The 20,527-nt window shown below is 39.9% G+C and overlaps 1 protein-coding gene across 1 annotated transcript; it reads left to right on the top strand.

Moving 5' to 3' along the window:
* Positions 1 to 624: 624 nt before the first annotated feature.
* Positions 625 to 18,814, top strand: st8sia3 (ST8 alpha-N-acetyl-neuraminide alpha-2,8-sialyltransferase 3). The gene is given in 5 exon segments (XM_041970996.1): positions 625 to 1,692; positions 1,695 to 1,896; positions 10,236 to 10,355; positions 13,400 to 13,957; positions 17,966 to 18,814. Coding segments are annotated over 5 exon segments (1,212 nt in total). The 5' UTR covers positions 625 to 1,643; the 3' UTR covers positions 18,249 to 18,814.
* The last annotated feature ends 1,713 nt before the right edge of the window (positions 18,815 to 20,527 follow it).

Raw genomic sequence — 20,527 nt, 5'->3', positions numbered from 1 at the left:
ATGGAGTTTCTGCAAATATTTGCTTAAAAGCTTTAAAGAGTTATTTCACATATTAAATTTTAGGAAACTAAACAAAAACTCTATGAACATGTTTTAATGAAATCACACAGAACAAAACACATTAAAAACCAAACTTTACCATTTTTAAAAATAAGAAGTTTATTAATTAGTATTTAAGCCTCCACAGAGGAGTCTGATTAGGAAACAAACAGGTTCTGCTTTGCAGAGCTGGTTCTTGCTTTAGGTGGAATATGACTAATAGGAACCCACTAGCCAGTAGGGGCACCAAAGCTGAATGTCCACCCTTATCTAAGGGGAATTAAAATTACTTGTTTTTATTCTTATATACTTATCTATATCCATCTTATATACTTAAAAAAAACACTCAATATCTGTTTTTTTATTGACATGAGGATTGTCTTTTTCTCCCTTTGAACATTCAGACTAGTTGTGATCAATGTCCACACACTGTCTCTATTTTAAGAAAAAAAATAAAGGGTTTGTGTTGTTAATTTAACTTTGGCTCTATCAAAGGACAGGAATCAATCAGAATACATTATTTATGGTGCAAATCTCCCTTTTGAAAGCATAAAACCAAGCATGGTTTCTGCTTGGGTTGAGGCAGGGGGTCCATGGCTTTATGGTATTTGCATGAAGGGGGTCCTCAAGGAAAGTAGGTTGGGAACCACTGAGATTAAGTAGCTCTCCATCATGGTTGGGCAAACGAGGGGTCCCCAAACAGCATCTTGCACAGGGACTCCACAGAGCTAGGAACGGCCCTGCCAAATACATAAACTAAAAATAATTAAACTGTTTATTCCTTAGTATATGCCACGTCTTCACAGAGGTGTAATGTTAGGAACAATCAAACAGCTTTCTGCTTTGATATGAGCTGAAAAGAGTTACTGTTGGGATATCTGAGCACAAGCTGACACCGCATGTCCCTGCTGGCCACCTGGTCGGTGTGATGCGGCAGGTTTCCTCTCTCTCTCTGCGGCTCTGTGCCTCCGCCAGGAAGCAGAGCTCCGCCTCGGATGCTGCTGCTGTTGTTTATCTGATTACCTCGATACAAGAGCTGCGTCCCTTAAAGCGACACCCCGGCTTCATTAATTAGCCTGCGCTACCGGAGAGAGAAAGGAGAGGAGGAGATAGACGCCCAGGATGCAGATGAGGAGAGGGAGCCGCATCCATCTTCTCTCCGCCGGATGCTGCGCGTCGCAGCCTCGTTTCTGCACCTTGCGGTTATGAAACCGGCTGTAATCTGACTCTTTAACGTCTACAGAAAAAAAAAACCTCCATGACCTCCCCTCTTCTCTATTTTCGCTTTCCAATCTGGAATACATGGGACTGTCAGTGCGTCACATTTGTTTCCTTTGCTGTCTTTTTCTCAGATAAATCGTCACATCTCCGCCACACCGGTGATTAAATCGGCAGGAAAAGTGCGACCTCCCTCTTACCACTCCTCCTCAAGAAGAATTTGTCTGCTTCATGACCACTAGGCCTGCTAAAAGCGTAAAAAATCCGTGCTTCCTCTCTGCGGCCTCTTGCTTACCCCACTCCTGCTTCTAGTCGCAGCACTTGCTCCTTCCTCTCACGTGGAGCTCTGAATTCTGCGCCCGCGTCTCCGTCTCGTTTTGTCGCTGATGCGGTGCGCCTCGGTGCTCGCTCTCCCCTCAACCTGGCCGGTCACTGATTGATGATCCGGGGGGGCAGCTGCCCGCAGAGAGGCAGGATGGTGCGGATCGCCAGCGCGCTGGGACTCATCATATTCAGTGTGGCACTGCTCATCCTGTCGCTCATCAGCTACGTGTCCATCAAGAAGGACTTCCTGCTCGGCACCCCCAGATATGGACCCAATGGAGGACCCAGGATGTACATGTTTCATGCAGGTTTTCGGTGAGTCCAGGCCAGGCTGTAGATCTGCACTTGTGCTGGTCATGGTTTGCCTCACAAGACCTGAGTGTTTGGATTGATTAATTTCAGGAGCAGGCTTCCTCAGTTGTGCTTCTGTATATTATAGAGTAGAAAACATCAGGCAAACAATTAATCATCTTTGTTTTCAGGATGAAGCAACCAAAAAGCATGTCATACCTGTGTGAAATGTTCGTAAAGTAACTGTTAATGGCTCATTAAACCTGCTGGAGGCCTCTGCTGTCAAAGGCCTGCTGTGTTTTTACTGCAGGTCAATCACTGTAAGAAAAATAGACCTTACAAAGGGTGCATGTGGTCACGGAGTACAGCCAAATAGGAAGGAAATGATATCTGTGTTCTTTGCTTTTTCTCATTCTCCCTATAATTTCCCATCATGTTATAGAAAGAAAAGAAAGCTGTTAATCACCTCACGAGGACTCAGCAAAGACTGCAATGAGAATCCAATCACACATAAAGAAGTTGTGATGTTTTCTATAGATCGACATGATTTCATGCAGGCTTGATCAATTTAGACCTTCAGTCCTTATTTTTAGAATATGTTCAACTATCATGTTCATTTCATTTGACTAAAGGCACATTAACACTGACGCTTTGTGATCCACTTTAAGCAAACCCTGGTCCACTTCCACGGTTCATTTGGAACAGTGTGAACGTGTGTTTGCATCCTGGTGAACCGAAGAAGCGAACTGTGATCTGCTTGGTTTTACTTGCAAGTGAATGCTGGTGCGATTCGCTTGCAGTGGGAAAGCAAACCGACTATCCAATGAACCACAGAGAGGAAATGAAGTAGGATGAACATGCCAGATAGCTCGCTGCCTTTCCTGCTGCTCACACTCGATAGATTTGTGTAAAAATTGTATTTGGTTTTAACACCAAAATAAAACCAAAAAAACAAAAATGAAGAAACAAGACTGCGTAACTTTATTGTTGCCCCATTGTTTATTTGTTGTAAACAAGCCATTTTTAAGTCCTGGCCAATCAATGAGCTGGCCCTGCACTACCCCTACTAGTTATTCCATACTGCAGCTTGGAAAAGCATAACATTATATTCTGGGATGTGTAAAAACAAACCCAAAATACATACGGGAATCAATAATAAACACATGTAAGGCAAGTATATCCTCTGCCTTACAGCTACTATTAAGTGTTTGCTTGATGGATGTTTTCATTCAATCCAGAGTGAAGGACAGCAGCAAATGTTTCAGCAGTGTTTTGGTTCATGTTTACGTTTTCTGTCTCACTACCAGTTTCTTATTGCTAAATTCACAGTAAATGCATCATATGTTCAGGCTCACTGGTTCCCATCTTCTGCTTCCAAAGGGGGATTTTGGTTTGGTGATAAAGTTAAGCAAAGTTGACAGCTTTGCTTGAATGAATTGATTTAAATGTGGCACATGTCCGTGTTCCAGTCGGTGTGTATGCGCATCAGCCTAAAGAAACACACAAACAAAGAAACACAGGGCATCTGTCACTTAATCCCACAGCTATGAACTACATCAGCTTATTCATCACAGCGTTAGATACGTCTGCTTGCTGCTTATTTAAAGCAACAAAAATCACCCAAGAAATCTGTTAAGTAGATTTTTTTCCTGTTTTTAATTTCATTTATAAATTCTTGGGGTTGTGCACACAGTCAGTCATAAAGTCACTCTTACATTACAGGTTCAAACATGAAATCTATCATTTGAGTGAGTTAAAGTTATCAGTGTTGTGTGATATTTGCACTAAAATGTGCATATCTGAATCACTAATTCCATCAATACAACACCAGAGTCAATTACTGTGAGTTTGTGGGAATATCTCTTCCACTCACCAAATATTTCTCTTGTAATTTGCTTGCTCTTTTGTTCTTTGTTAGCTTATGCCTCCTGCAAATGTTGGACATTTCTATGGGGGGGATTATACTCTTTAACCCTCTGGTGGGTTGTTAATGTGAAACATCTGTGTAGGACTGCTGCTAAAAAAAGAAAGAAAAAATAAGCTGCAGTGGTTAAAATGACTTTTCTGTTGAGCTGTTGGAATTAGTGCTAGTACAATCTGTTTCACAATATGCTGAAGTACAGAGCTTTTTTAATATCTCACCTGCAGTGGAATGAGATGTGGAGGACCTCTTCCCTATTTCTTTCCCACCAGATTTACATCCTTCCGTCCATTCAATTTGCATTTTATTAATCGTCTTTGCACACACAGTTTCAGACAAGTTGCACCAGGTTTCTTTCAGACCTGTGCATCACCTGTGCTCTTTAAATGTTTTTAGTCCAACATGTTGGATCAGGTGTGAGTCCTGAAGCTAGAACAACATCTGTCTTGATGCTCTGGAGGCCAGAGAGCCGTCCTTGGCCACCATGATTTACAACATGAAAGCCACATTAATTTTCCTCCCACCTTTAATCCTTTTCCTTCTCTCTCACTGTCACCACAGGCCAAGGTTGCTCTTTAAATGAGTTAGGTGTGGAGGAGCATGTGAGGAAAACGCTCTGCTGGTGGACATATTGTAGGGTTAGTTTAATCACATGGAATTCATACTTTTGCTCTTGTGACAGTGGTTCCTGAGGATGTGTGGGGTGTTTGTTCTTTTCATGACCTTCCTGTCCACAAACACACCATTGTGCAGGAAAAACTACTGGTCTTCCAAACCTTCCTTTATTCAAAAGCTTCAAAATCATTACTGCTTTTGAGACAATTTTGACACCCAATGCACTATTCATCTTAATTTGACTTTGACTCATTTTCAACCAGGAAATGAGTCCTATTAACTAAGAGATGAAGCAGCAGTTACCTGTATGCACACCTGATTTTGTGAACACACAGGTAAAGATGTATGTAAGGAAGTACATCTGTTTCAAATGTCACTGCCCTCATAATTTTGAGCTTTTACGTTGGCAGGGTTGTTAACGAATACATTGACCAAAGGACAGTACAAAGTTCACCTTCGAGTTCCGACATCAGATTTAGACAATAACAAACATGGTGACGATGGATGAACTCATGATAGTGTACTTAAAAAGAGGCAGAGCTGTAAACTGGTGGTCTGTGCGGCTATTAAATACATCATAGCTTCTTTTTTGTACTTTTCGCAGGTCGCATGTCAGCTATTCTGCTCAACACTGCCCCCTCGGTTTCCGGTAGTACTACTCTGTTTGCTCCATCAGGCTACACAGTGGGTGGAACAGGTGCAACAACAGGCTGAAAATATAATTGGCACAAATTATGGAGAAAAATTTGACAGCTAATTAGGTTAATTGGCAACAGGTCAGTAACATGACCGGGTATAAAAGGAACATTTCACAGAGGCAAACTCTCTCAGCTGTAAGGATGGGTGGAGGTTCACGAAAAATAATCCTCAACATAAAGTTCAAAGTCGGTCCTCAATGGTCGCTGTGCTGCAGGTTTTGGATGCTTCCTGCTGTAGTACACCCAAATCAGATTGACAGGTCAACATGCTTGGGTAGAAATTCACAGCAAGCTGTTGGGAATAGACATTTAATTTGAATCAGGTGTGTTGGATCAGAGAGACATTTAAAACCTACAGGAAACCTTGAGGACGGGAGCAGGACATCCCTGATCCATTGTGTGCACTATCATCAAAAGATTCATAGAATCAGAAGGAATCTCTGTGCACATGGGACAAAGTAAAAACTGGATGGTCTTTACAGAAATTGTAGTTAATGTTTTTAACTTCTATCTGCAATTATAAGCTTTATGTGCAAAGTAGAAAATAGCTTGGGAAACTTGCAAAAAACTGGATTCAATATGTTACTTTAAGGAGTTGCGGATAGGGCTTAATGAGGTCCTAGTAGAGAACGGTGGAAAAAAAGAATGTAAGTATTGGACAAGTGTTGAGGCTTTGTTGTAAAACTGCTGGACATATTGGACCAACGTAGATAATTTACAATTTGTCATAAGATCTTGTTGGCTTAGATATTAGCACTCAGCAGCCTCTGTGCTACTAGAGCTTTATTATACGTTTTTTATTTTAGCATCAGTGCATACAGTATAGTATTTGAAATGTACTGTACAATTTGCATGCTGGATTTTCATATCATGTCTCTGATTTCATTTTAAGTCCATTAGTGTCAGTTAACTAATGATAAATATAAAACTGGGTCAGTTAAATATGGTTTTGTTTTTTTTGTTTTTTTTTAACCCCCTGCTGCAGTGAGAGGCCACCTCGCAAACCTGACCTGAGGTGAATACAGAGTGAGGATGTTTCCATTACAAATGCAGGGATGCAATATGTTCTTCTTTTTCTCCGCTATTATGTGTCTGTCTGTCCATCCATCTGTCTATCTGGCGCTTTATCTGTATGCCTGTCTCATCCATGTTCTCGGCCTCTGTATTTATTTTTCTAGTGAAAGCAGCTTTTTTGCTTCAGTTTTCTTTAGGTGAGCTGGAACCTGCAGCCAACTGTTTGTTTCATGAAGCAAAGTTGAGTCTAAGCCACTGAACTTGCTCTGGCAAATTTGAATGCTATTGTGTTGATTTCAAAACAGCATGAAAAAAAAAATCTGTTCATTTCCTAATTTTCTTTTATACCTCATTTTGCGGAGGAGTACTCCTCATAATATGATAATGTCACATAATCACAGCTTGTACTGGACTCAGCTTGCAGCATGTAGTAATAGAAGTTGCAGTAATAGAAATTTTAAATGATCTTCATGGTTTCAAACTGACATGAATTTTTACACACACAATAAAAAAATGAAAAAACATACTTATCTGTAAGTATTTTGATTAAAGTAAGATCCAAATACTGAGTGAGATTCCAAACTCAATCTTCTGATCCTCTTTCAACGCCATGTCCTTCCTAACTGGTCTTTCACTGGTCCGTCTACCAGGATGGATTTCTGCTGTAACACAAACTGTCTTACAGAGGTCTGCCCCCCACTACATTTAAACCAAACTATAATTTTATCAGTTTGTTTTACACATGCTTGGCTCTATATCTCTAAATGCCACACTGTGGAACATTGTAAATTACTTCTAATGGTGTAAACTCCCCCAAACTGGTTCATGCAAGATAAACTTTAAGTTATTAAAAAAAAAAACATTCATTTTAACATTTCTATATCTGACTGCTCTGTAATCAAGATACCACGTATGATTGGCTGATTAGTTTTTACTCTCTTGGTGTAGCTAGACAATCAAATTTCCTCTGTTTTTCATCTTTGCATTAATCTAAGTAGTGTATCTCAGGCCTGTGTATGAACCACATTTGCATTACGATTAAAGTACATTTGCCTCTGTGCTCAGTTGAAAAGTTGTTTTTATATCTAGACTAGACTCTGTCTTTCTGAAAGGAAAAATCATAAAATCTTACAGAGTATTCTACCAGATTAAGGCTTAGTTTAATAATCTCTCATGGGGATTATTATTAAAAGGAAATGGGAGTTAAGGCTTAAAGCAATGCAAAAATTGTCCATCCTAACAAGAATATTAACTTCTTTCCAACTGTTATTGTAAAATTTCTTTACACATTCTGAAGATGTTCAGAGCTGAATTTGGACAAACAACATTTTACTCCACACAGAGCCTCATATTATGTTTTTAAAAACTTGTTAAGATGGACATATTTGCCAAAAGAGAATGGCCTTATTGCTAATTTCTCAGTAGCTTTTGATTTATTTTATTTTAGAATAAATTAGATTTATTCACATACTGGAAAGTCACTGAAAGCCTGCATTTACACTGAGCTGACTGTGTAAATGAAACTTAATTTTTACTGCTGCTGATTAAAGCAACAGCTCATTTGTTAAAAAGCTCCTTGAAAGACTTGCATGTGTTTTTGAAGGCATTTTAGCATCAGACAAAAAAAGTTAATTTTCTCTGTTGTTTATATGACACTTTTTCAACTTTTGTAATTTTAATCTGAATTCATATAAGAATTTATAATGTAGTTTATAATTAAATTTGGCCCTTAATCAGTGTGGGTCTGGGTCACTGACGCATACAAGCAGATAATCAGACAGGTTATAAATGAAATGAGCTGGAAGAAAAATAAAGGTTAAAGAAAGTAAAAGTGAAAATAAAATTATTTCTGAAAGTATGAATTTTGAATATCCATCATAGTTTCAAGATTAGTTTGTGGTTTACTGTTGACTTACAGTTCTTATTTGAAATAAAACAGAATTAAATGATAAGCGAATCTCATCCACTCATATTTATTCCTAACAGAACACAAACAACATATCAGAGACATTTTACCTTTTATTAGCTCATTTAGAATCTGATGGCAGCAACACATCTGTAAAGAGTTGGAACAGGGAAAACAAAGGCAGGAAAACTAATTTGCATGAATTAAAAACAATTGGAGGAGCATTTGACAACTAGTTAGGTTAACGGTCAACAGGTCAGTAACATGACTGGGTGTAAAAGGAGCATTTCAGAGAGGCAGAGTCTCTCAGATGGGAAGAGGTTCACCAACCTAAAACAAACTGGATCTAAAATTTGTTGAACAAATACAGAAAAATGTTCCTTAATGTAAAATGGCAAAAACTTTGAAGATCATCAAAAGATTCAGAGAATCAGGAGGAATCTCTGTGTGCATGGGACAAGCCTGAAGGTCAACTGGATGCTGGTGATCTTGGGGTCCTCAAGCAGCACTGCATCAAAAACAGACATGATTCTCTACTAGAAAATTACTGAATGGGATCAGGAAGACTTCATTCTTGCTTTTTATCAGTGGACAGGTGAAAAGCTGCATCTCTGATGGGATGGGGCTGCATTAGTGCCTATGACGTGGGCAGCTTCCACATCTGTGAAGCTCCATCAATGCTGAAATGTACATGGAGGTTTTAGAGCAACATCTGCTCCCATCCAGACAACGTCTCTTTCAGGGAAGGCCTTGCAGGTTTCAGCAAGACGATGCTGAACCACATCCTGCATCCATCACAGCAGCATGGCTTCACAGGAGAAGAGTCCAGCTGCTGAACTGGCCTGCCTGCAGTCCAGACCTTTCACCAATACACAACATCCGGAGCATCATGGAAGCAGAAATCCAGCAACCAAGGTCCAGGACTGTAGAGCAGCTAGAATCCTGAATCAGACCAGAATGGGACAACATTCCTCTCCTAAAACTCCAGCAACTGGTCTCCTCACTTCCCAGATATTTTTACACCGTGCTGAACATCACCCTAGAACTACTTTTTACACCATGCTGAACATCACGCTAGAACTACTTTTTACACCATGCCGAACATCACCCTGGAACTACTTTTTACACCGTGCCGAACATCACCCTGGAACTACTTTTTACACCGTGCCGAACATCACCCAGGAACTACTTTTTACACCATGCTGAACATCATCCTGGAACTACTTTTTACACCATGCTGAACATCACCCTGGAACTACTTTTTACACCGTGCCGAACATCACCCTGGAACTACTTTTTACACCGTGCCGAACATCACCCAGGAACTACTTTTTACACCATGCTGAACATCATCCTGGAACTTTTTACACCATGCCGAACATCACCCAGGAACTACTTTTTACACCATGCTGAACATCATCCTGGAACTACTTTTTACACCGTGCCGAACATCACCCTAGAACTACTTTTTACACCATGCTGAACATCACCCTAGAACTACTTTTTACACCATGCTGAACATCATCCTGGAACTACTTTTTACACCATGCTGAACATCACCATGGAACTACTTTTTACACCGTGCTGAACATCACCATGGAACTACTTTTTACACCATGCTGAACATCACCCTGGAACTACTTTTTACAGATGTGTTGCTGCCATCAGATTCACAATGAGCTCATATTTTCCATGAAATGGTAAAATGTCTCAGTTTCATCATCTGATGTTGTTTATTTTCTACTGGGGATGAAATATGGGTTGATGAGATCTTATGACCACTGCATTCTGTTTTTATTTACATTTTACTCAGCATCCCAACTTTTATTTTTTAATTTGGGGTTTTACAATTTTTTCACCAGTTTCAAATTTAGATATTAGAAACTATCAATGCCTGATTATTGCTTAACAAATAAATGCAGTTTTGTCTCAGACTTGGAGTAAAGTCTAGCATCCAATTGAAGCAGGTTTTATTGTCTTGCTGAACTGTTTCTAACAACCTGTCTGATTCCCTGACTGCTTACATTTGTTTTAGTTACACCAAATATCTTTAATAATGTTCAGAGCTGATAAATGTTTTTGCATTTCCAATAAATCTATATTTAAAAGAGCTAAAATGCTTCTCAAAACCTTTTAAGTGCAGCTGAGGGAGGCTGGCCAACTCCTCATACAAGAAGTTAACCTGCATGTCACTTCCTCCTCTGTGTAGCTCCCAGACGGCGATGAAACATCTGGATCCAGCTATTACTTCTCTCACCAACGTTCTCAGCGAGGACCTGCAGAACTCCTCTAAATGGAGTTACAACAGCACTGCTTTTATACAGCTGAGGTACACACACACACACACACACACACACACACACAATGTCCCTCTCCAACCTCTGCGGTGGATTTTGAAGATCCTGAAAGTCAAACAGGCTTTTAGCACTTACAGCACTGAGCGTTACTGTAGTTGTGAAAATGTTTCTGTTTCGTGAGCAAAAAGCATTTGCACTGTCTCAGAAACAGAAAATTACACAGCATTCACATGAAAATATATCATCTACACCAGTTCATTTGAAGTCAAATGGCTTGTGCTATTAAACTGTTTGGGTTGGAAAACATTTTGATAAATTTTAGTCCAAGTTTTGATCCCTTATTGGATGAGGTGAAAGCCACAACAGCCACAGTTTGGGTATTTTTACCTCCACCAAGGTGGAGGTCGTGTATTCAGCAGCTTTGGATTGTCTGTCTGCCTGTTAGCAATGTAACTCAAAAATTTATGGACAGATTTGGATGAAATTTTCAGGAAACAAGTGATGAGACTTTGGGCCGTGATCCGGATCACTTCCTACATCCAGGAATTTTTCAAAGGAATCTTTGCTATGGGGAGATGACAATCATTTTGTCATTAGAGCTTTTAACTAAAAAATAATGCCATTAATCATTAAAAAAAAAACAAATAAAAAGTTACAATGGCAGTGCGCTCATTGAGTGCTTCCGGTTTACGACTGTGTGTGAAAGTACTGTACCATTCTCTGCATCTGCATTTCCCTTTACCAATAATTCAGCACCCGCTGTACAGCTCAATGTACAGACTACATGTTCTTTAATTACAGATGAAGCAGAGGTTTTCATTCCCCATCTCGTTGTCCTGATGCCATTCTTGTGTGAGCTAATGTACTTAATTGTAACATGACCTTTTATTTATTCATTTTCCCTGAAGTATTCTTTGTTCTGGCGTTAGATCGTTGATCACTCTGGTTTCTTTTTTCCAGTCAGCTTTTTATGTTCTGGTACTGGATCATTGAGTAGAACAGCTTAAGAAATGAGGGGCTCAAGATGAAGGAGCTCCTCATGAGGGGTTGTGAAGGGCTAAATTTCATGTTTGAAAAAAACTTACTTTTTCTTTCCTGTCATGTCAAGTTAATACTTTTTTAAACTGTATTTTTATTAGGGGAGAAACATGAAATGGCTTGAATGCCCCCCACATGTTTGTGTGCTATACCAAACACCAATGGTATTTTTGAAGGTGTTCACTGTTTTTCAAGGTTTTGGTGGAGCACAAAACCTCTGCGGCAATCAATGCCAGAGCTCATTTTACTATGTGAGTTAAAAAAAAAAAAAAAAAAAATATATATATATATATATATATATATACATATATATATATATATATATTCCTTTTCCCCACACCAAAAACCTGCTTGGTTCAGTTCACATTGCCAATACCTGCTGGAGCAAAAGGCATTCATTAGAGCACCATCCTCCACCAGGAATAGAATAGAATAGAAATACTTTATTAATCCCTTCAGAGAGCCCTCAGGGAAATTTGGGAGAAAATAATACTCTGAAAACAAAATTAAAAGGCAAAATAATTCATATTTAGATTGAAGCTATTACAGTAAATGAAGCAATAGTTTAATCAAGCACACAGCATTTTTTCCAACTATGACACGGTCTAATCGATCCAAAAGCCCTAAAAGCAATGGTTCTCAAAATGACAATAAACTAAAGAACTATTCTGTGGCACATTTTTTCATATATTTCTTTGTAAGCATAGGGGTGCATTTGATAGTGGTCATTTTAAACAGATTGAACAAGATGCTGGAAACATTCCTCAGAGGTTTTGCTCCAAATTGACACACAATTGCTGCACATCCATGATGAGAATCTCTCGTTCCACCACATCCCAAAGCTGCTCTACTGGACTGAGATCTGGTGACTGTGGAGAACATTGGAGTTCAGTGAACTCATCGTCATGTTCTAGAAAGCAGGTGGAGATGATCTGAGCTTTGTGACATGGTGCATTATCCTGCTGGAAGTAGCATCAGAAGATGCTCCACTGTGGTCATAAAGGGATGGACATGGTCAGGAACAATACTCAGGTAGGCTGTGCTGGTTAAACCAGGCCACGTTGGTACTAAGGGGCCCAAAGTGGGCCAAGAAAATATCCCCCCACCATTACACCAGCAGCAGCCTGAAATGTTGATCCAAGGCAGGATGGATCCATGTTTTCATGATGTTTCCACCTAATTCTGACCATCTGAATGTTGCAGATGAAACATTTTCTCGTTTCAGACCGTTCTCTGTAAACTCTGTGTGTGAAAATCCCAGCAGATCAGCAGTTTCTGAAACACTTAGACGAACATTCATGCCACGTTCAAAGTCACTTCAAAGCCCTTTCTTCCTCATTCTGATTCTGAGTTTAACTTCAGCAAGTTGTCTGCATGACTAAATGTGTTTAGTTACCACCATGTGACTGGCACTCTTACACTTTTAGTTCTCTTGCAGGTTGAAATGTTGATGTTGAATCCACAGAAATCTAACACTTATTTTGACACGGTCTTAAGGCCCAAAAGAGAACAAAATCAAAAATATTTTAGACGTAAGTAAACAATTTATTTGTTGACATATTGGGAGGCTTTGGTTTGAAGTCTGCATTTATTAAAGTTTTTTATCTTACAGTATGAATATTAAGAGGTTACAAAGACACTGATTCAAAGTCGAGCTTTCATCTTGACCTTGTCTGCAAGCGTGACTGTACTGAGCTACCATGTGATTAGCTGATTAGATATTTGGGTTAACAAGCACTTAATCAGGTGGATCTAATGAAGTTGTAGAACGTAAGTATATAGAGGCTCCTGTAATAATTTCCCTGATGATAAACACATGGCATTGGCTACACAATGCCCCATCAGGCTTTAAAATCAAATAAATGTCTTTGGTTTTTGTGTGTATATGTACCTGAAATAAAGTAATTCGTTGCATAGGTTTTGATGTTAATTTGAGGATCTTTTTGTCTTGAGACATATACAACAGCTTGGAAAAACATAGATTGAATACAATCTGCACTGTGAAAGCTTATTATAAAGTGGCAGTGATGTCTTGCAGGAAGGAGATATCTCAATACATCGACGTCCCCCACAACTTCACGCTGATTCGAGACACTGTTAGAGTCGGACAGCTGATGCACTACGACTACTCCAGTCACAAATACGTCTACTCCATCGGTGAGAACTTCCACTCACTCCTACCTGAGGTCTCGCCGATCCTCAACAAACACTACAACGTCTGCGCTGTGATTGGCAACAGTGGCATCCTTACCGGCTCGCACTGCGGTGCGCAGATTGAGAAATTTGACTTTGTTTTCCGCTGCAACTTTGCACCAACAGAGGTCTTCAAGAAGGACGTTGGGCGTCGAACCAACATGACTACCTTTAACCCTAGTATCCTGGAGAAATACTACAATAATTTACTGACTGTTCAGGACAGGAATAACTTCTTCCTGAGCCTGAAGAAGCTGGATGGTGCCATCCTTTGGATCCCAGCATTTTTCTTCCACACATCAGCCACGGTGACGAGAACGCTGGTGGATTTCTTCGTGGAACATCGAGGGAAGCTGAAGGTCCAGCTGGCTTGGCCAGGGAACATCATGCAATATATCAACAAGTAAGTTACGTCACACTAAAAAGCATCCACATATTATACAACCATCAAACAGCATATTAACACTAAACTATACAATATAATAGCAACATATCAGGGGTTGTTAAATATGTTATTATAGGACTGCCCATAGAAGATACTGATGTGTATGTTAGGTTGTTGGAGCAAGTAGCTTTGGCAGTATGACCAAAATGATATATCACAGGGTTTTGTCACAACACACTCGTTACGTCCATCCCGGCTAATGACATCTGGACCACATGTGGCCCATAAGTCGCTTGCCAGTACTGTAACTGAGCCAGAAGGGACAAACAGCCCAGGGTAGGCTCAAATGTGTCTGCTGTCTGGGGTACGTTGTAAAAACAAAACAAAACAAAACAAAAAAACAAAAAAAACAAAAAAACACCACAGTTCTAGTAGAACCAACGTTAGCTGCATGGATTATGATGCCGTTGGTTATCTCCATCCACCTCTAGCAAACATGTCTACAAGGGACATCTGACTGGAATGTCCTCCATCTTTTTCAGTTTTACCTGAGGATGTGGAGAGTGCTGATCTTAGTTCCGTAAATTCTTGGCACTCAAAAGCATGTTTGTGGCTAAGGTGGAGCAGCAAATTGCTTGTGTTAGCTCGACACCATTTTCAGTAGTTTGCTCCATGTCTGACCTTTTAAAACCAAAATATCTGCAGACAACAGATATGGCTCCTTCTTTCTGTGTCATCAAGTTCGTTTTTGAACGTGAAGCGGCGTAGCAGTGAAAAAGGCCCCCCCTCAAACATGCTGTGCCACGTTCCCACTGTTGCGATGTTTGTTTGAACCAATATATCAACCAGCACTAGGAGCCAGCATGGTGCGTTCGAAGCTGTGCAAAGGAAATGTCGAGTACTAAAAAATTTAATCTGAAGCAGTCCTTTGAAGCCCCTGCCCCACCCCAAAAAGAAAAACAAAACAACGTCAGACATGTTTTCATTGGTTGGTTTCAGCCACTTAAAATAGACTGTTTTGTGTTGCCTGAGGTACGTAAGGTACGTTAGTCATGGTTGTAACTGAGTAGAAAACATTGTTGCCCTGAACAGAAACAACAGCTATGGTGGACATCCATAAAAAGAAAAAGAAAGGGGCTCTTCTTCAACTACTTTAACTACTTTCATGGAATATTTGGGATATCTGGGAATATCCTGGTCAGTCAAATGAGTTTGTGGCTCAGAACAGAGGCAGCTAAGTCACTTCACTCTGATCACCCGATGACAATGATGGCTTTTCTTAACCAGCTGACATCTTTTCCACAACCACGAGATGTGTCTTTCCACTGGTTGTTTAAGAAAACAGAAGCTTATCCATCAGGAGGTTTGTGCTTGCTTCGTTAAATCCAGGTGGTGACTTGTTTTTTGGGCAGAGAGTGTAATTGTGTTGTTTACTAGATTTGTACACAAGTTTTAAAACTATTTGTAGTTACATTTGAAGTTCTAAAAATAAATCTGACTTTTGTTTGGTTTGACTTTTTAGTGAAGTTTAATCCCAAACATGTTCATCAAACTTTTTTCTACTTGATTTTGTTTAATGTGTAATTTTTTATCCAGTGTGTTAATACAAGATGTCAAAAAGAAAAATCATGTTAGGATGTGCTGAAAAGAATTATACCGAACAACGCTGAAATAAAGGTAAAAACAAAATTAGTTAAAAACTGTCAACTATTACCAAAGACCCCAGAGGGTTTGATAAGACCTGTTTTTAATCTCTTAACCCATTAAGGCCCAACCCTTGAAAAAAATGGTAAAAAAAAAGAGTCCAATTTAGAAATACGAGGTCTTTATTTGGCCCTTAAACAACATGCAACAAAAGAATTAACATTTTTTTGGGGAGGGATATCTACCAGTTATTACCATGTGATATATTAAAAATATTATAATGTGGTTTTCTGCTTCTGGGTATCTATTAGGGGACAGAAGACAAGTATCAGATTGTGTTCAATAGGATTTGGAGCAAAGTTTTTTTTACCATAAATTGAAGCAAAATGTCTCAGAAAATGTATGTGACAATAAGGGTTCTTATGGGTTAGAACAAGACTGTTTTTGCAAAAAATGACTCCAACAGGATCATCATTTAATGTTTTCAGGAATAATTTTAATCTTAAAACGACCCAACGTTGAGCGTTCTGACTATTCCAGGTATCATGAATGCGGTCGTGGTAATGAAGGGGCTTTTAATCAGATTCCCATTATGCCCCTCTGTATGTTTATCCTGTTTGTGGACATTCGTGGAAACGAACACGTGTTTGTATTGTGTAAAGCTTTGCTTTATGTTTACGGCAAAGAGGAGATTTAGGCTGCAAAGCCGGATTATTGGAAACAGCTATTTAGTGAAGGGAATGGCACACAACTGTAACTGTGTGTGTTGAGAGGGATTTAAGTCTGGTGCTTAGAGTAGGCTGCTCGCACAGCGACCTAATCTTCATCAGTCCTGTTAAATCTACCTGTCCTGGAAGAATTACCACTTTAAGGCAGCTCAGAGGGATTTCCACACCTTGAGGACTCTGAGACGCTTTTGTTGTGGCCAGTTTGGAGAGTTTCCCCCTCTGTGATGCTGCAGAGCAGCACTGCATGATGAAAGCAGCTGCAATGTTACAGAAAGAGCAGTTTCTTCTTTTTTAACTTCTACTGAAATTCATGTTTAAATTATTTAAATAATCACTTAGAAAATCAGAAGATTTTTCCTTTTATTTACCTCAATTCAGCAAATATATGTATGATGGGAGAGAACTAGAGCAGTAGCATCTTTTACAACCCCCTGTTTCATTATATTTATTTTATTTCTTTTCTTGCTGTAAAAATAATGTTGGTCTGAAGGTTTGTGAGCATTTAAATGAACAGGTTTCAGTCTTTATTCTCAAGGAAGCAGATTTCTCAAATGTCATGCAGGTGACAGAGTTTCAGAAAAATCTCATTTCTTCTGCTAGATTTCTTCTAGAACAGTGTTCCTCAGTCCTGGGGCCTTATTTATAAAACTGTGCATAGCAAAGCAAACTACAGGTGGTGCCTGCTGCGCAAAAAGCAAATGCTGCGCACTTCAACTTTCAGATTTATAAAAAAGTTGACTATATTTGGCGTACGCCAGTTTTTGTACCTACGGCAGCTTTATAAATGAGGCCCCTGGTCCTCAGGACCCACGGCACTGCATGTTTTAACCCTACTTCAACACACCTGGATGGAATGATTGGCTTGTTAACAGTAACTAGCTTCACTTATTTATTTTATTTTTTCTTGATTTAATTTAATAATGTCCATAGATTTTCTTTTAGAACTCAATGATCCTGCAGCTTTTGATGAGTCTAAATGTTTCCTTAAAACTTGACAAGTGTTTCTTCAGTTTTCTACCTGTATGACTATCTGAATGCTGTTTACAATGTAATCTTTAAAGTACTTTAGTACTTTAGTACTTTAGCGTTAGGGTGGGATTAGTTGTTTTTCATACTTGGTTTATTGTTTTATAAAGAATTTTATTTGCATGTTGTGAAGCACAAAAATAGCAGAAAAAGTTGTTGCTGAAAAAGTAATTTTCTCTTTGCTCACATTTGACTTTTTTCTGTGTTTAATGGTCTGTCTGAAAGCCAAGACTTGAGAGTGCTTTGCAGATGCTTGGCTGTTCTGGTCGGCCTTTGTGCTGCTATATCTGTTGATACATCATTTCTATCGTTTTAGCCTCATAATCTGACACCAAGGCTGGAAACATCATGTCTGATGCTGACTGAGATTAAAAGGGTTCAGGGTACACTGCCAGTCTGGACACAACCTTTTACTGTGATTGCTAAGTGTGTCCAAACGTATTACTGGTAGTATATTTTACTTAAAATAAAATACTGTGGACAAAAATTAGAAATAAATGGCTTTATGGGTTAAACTGGTTGCCTTTAAACTGTGTTGTTTAACACATCGTGCTGAGAAGAAATCAGGAGATCAGTCTTTAAGCTCTCTAAACTGTTAGTAACGTTACTCTCACCTTGTACTCAACAGCTACTGGAAAACCAAGCAGTTGTCGCCGAAGCGCCTGAGCACTGGGATCCTGATGTACACGCTGGCGTCCTCCATGTGCGACCAAATTCACCTCTACGGCTTCTGGCCCTTCGGCTGGGACCCGAACACAGGTAAGGAGCTGCCCTACCACTACTACGACAAGAAGGGCACCAAGTTCACCACCAAATGGCAGGAGTCCCATCAGCTGCCTGCTGAGTTCAAACTCCTCTACAAGATGCACTCGGAGGGACTGCTGAAGCTGACCCTCTCCCACTGTGCTTAGGGCTATCGCTGCATAGCTGCTCATTCAGATTCAGCTATCCAGCACTTTCACGGCCTGGAATTACTGACAGGAAAAGACAGGAAAGAAGAATTCATGCAGTCTTAGTAAAAGCAACATCCTGACTGCAAGGCTGAGTGGGTCAACTCACGAAACCAGAGCAAAGACTGATGCTGTGAACTGCAGCAGCCCGAGGAGACAGGAGGACCTTTATTTTCTACTTAAAGAGATTTTCATGTTGGACAGCACTGCTGCTGAGGGTTATTGGAGTGGACTTTAAGACAAAACTTTGATTTCTTTCACGCCTTATTCTGCCCTCACTTCACATAGCCCAACATATACTTTTCAGGAAATTCCGTATTTAAAACAGGAGCTGGTTGGTCTGTGTACTTCCAGGTTTTCCTTTTGAATGAAAAAACTAAAAAAAACAAACTTGTTTTTCCTGTTTTTGTTCTGAAACCAAACTAAAAAAATCGGATAATTAACTTTTTTTTTTCTTAATTTGAAAAGTCACGTGACCCAGAACTTTTGTTTATTTTGTGTAAACCTTGGATCAGTGTGTGTTTTGGTCCATTAAAAAGTGAGCATTAATAAACAAAAAATAAGTGTTTATTTGATTTTCATTAAAAAAACCAAACAAACAAACAAACAAACAAAATAAGGTATTTTCTTTTTTAATCGTTAAGATGGAAATAAGATGGGTGGCTTTGTTTTGGTTTTAAAGTTTGCAGAATAAAAAATATCCATCCATCCATTTCCTTTCTCTTCTCTGGTGTCAGCTGCCTAAGCAGGGAAGCCCAGATTTTCCTCTCCCTGGCCACATTCATCAGCTCACACGGGGGATCCCAAGGTGTTCCCAGACAAGCAGAGAGATGTAGCCCCTCCAGTGTCCCCTGGATCTCCACACTGCTCCTTCTCAATCCATGCTTCGACTGTCCGATGGACCCTCCTCACCAGGACCCCTGAATCGACCTTACCAGGGAGGCTGAGGAGTGTGAGCCACTGTAGTTGGAGCACACAATTTCCATGTGATGCTGCAGGGACGTGTCAACCAGGACAAACCTGCTGTCTTGCTGCTGGGCCCTGCCAATGAGGAGCGTTTTAATGGCCTCAGTGACTTCAGCCCCAGAGATGGGAGAGCCCATGTCAGGGTCCCCCGACTCTGCTTTTTCATCGGAAGATATGTTGGTAGGATTGAGGAGGCCTTTGAAATTTTCCCTCCACCTATCCACGATGTGTCATGATACAACTATAAAGTCCATCATCGAACTGCGGCCTAGAGTATCCTGGTGCCAAGTGCACACGTGGATACTATGATGAGCACAGAAAACCAATAACAAAACACCACTTGTATTCAGATCTGGGGGGCTGTTACTTCCAGTCACGCCTCTCCAGGGTCTCACTGGTGAGACAGTGAGAACAAAAAGTAAAATCACTAAAATACAAACACCGAAAACCAACCAGTTTTATTGTATTGTCATATTTTACAACACGATTCTATCTCATGTCCTCCCACTGTTATGATAACCATGCAGACAGGCCTTGCTTTGCCGTGTCAAGAATAATTTCTGAGTTGACATTTTACTTTGTAAAATTAGTTTTCATAAACTGGTTAGTTATCATTCAGAGCTGTGCCCCACCAGGACCAAAAGTCCTGTTTCCATGGTGTCCGGCCCCTAATGGGACGGTTTGATGCACTTTGGTTCGGTAAACCCTGATCTCCGTTTCTACAGTCAACCATACCCCTACCTGGTAGGTGCGGTATGAGTGGCATAGTAAGAATACTACTATGTCATAGCATGATGTCATAGCTGTGCCCTGCCTTTCTTAAATTATAACAAGGAAGAACGTGACACAGAAACAAAGGAGGAGAATGGTGGACATCCTACAGTTTGTATTCTCTCTTCTTGTCATGCAGCTTTAAACAACAAAAACTCCACCGTGTATTTAAACGTTTTCTTCTTTGTGCTGAATCACACAGGATGTGATGACTGTTTTAACCAATCAACAAATTGCAGTGTTGAGGTCCACCCTGTAGGGTATTTTTGTGGGACCCTAACGGATATTTTGGCACCTTTCCAGTTTTGTCCTGTGAAAACGCAAAAATTTGTGTACCAACACGTCTCATACCGAGGGATGGGGCTATACTGTCTACGACTTTTAGACCACACAAGCCCCTCCCACCATATAACCTCTTCGTGATTCTCCCACATAAACTTCCTGTCTGAGAATACTTTTGTTTGTTTGTTTGGTTTTTTGTATTTTAGTAATTTTATTTTTTT

Source organism: Melanotaenia boesemani, chromosome 19, assembly GCF_017639745.1.
Source record: "Melanotaenia boesemani isolate fMelBoe1 chromosome 19, fMelBoe1.pri, whole genome shotgun sequence".
Taxonomy (NCBI): Eukaryota; Metazoa; Chordata; class Actinopteri; order Atheriniformes; family Melanotaeniidae; genus Melanotaenia; species Melanotaenia boesemani.
This window is presented reverse-complemented; position numbering and strand designations above follow the sequence as displayed.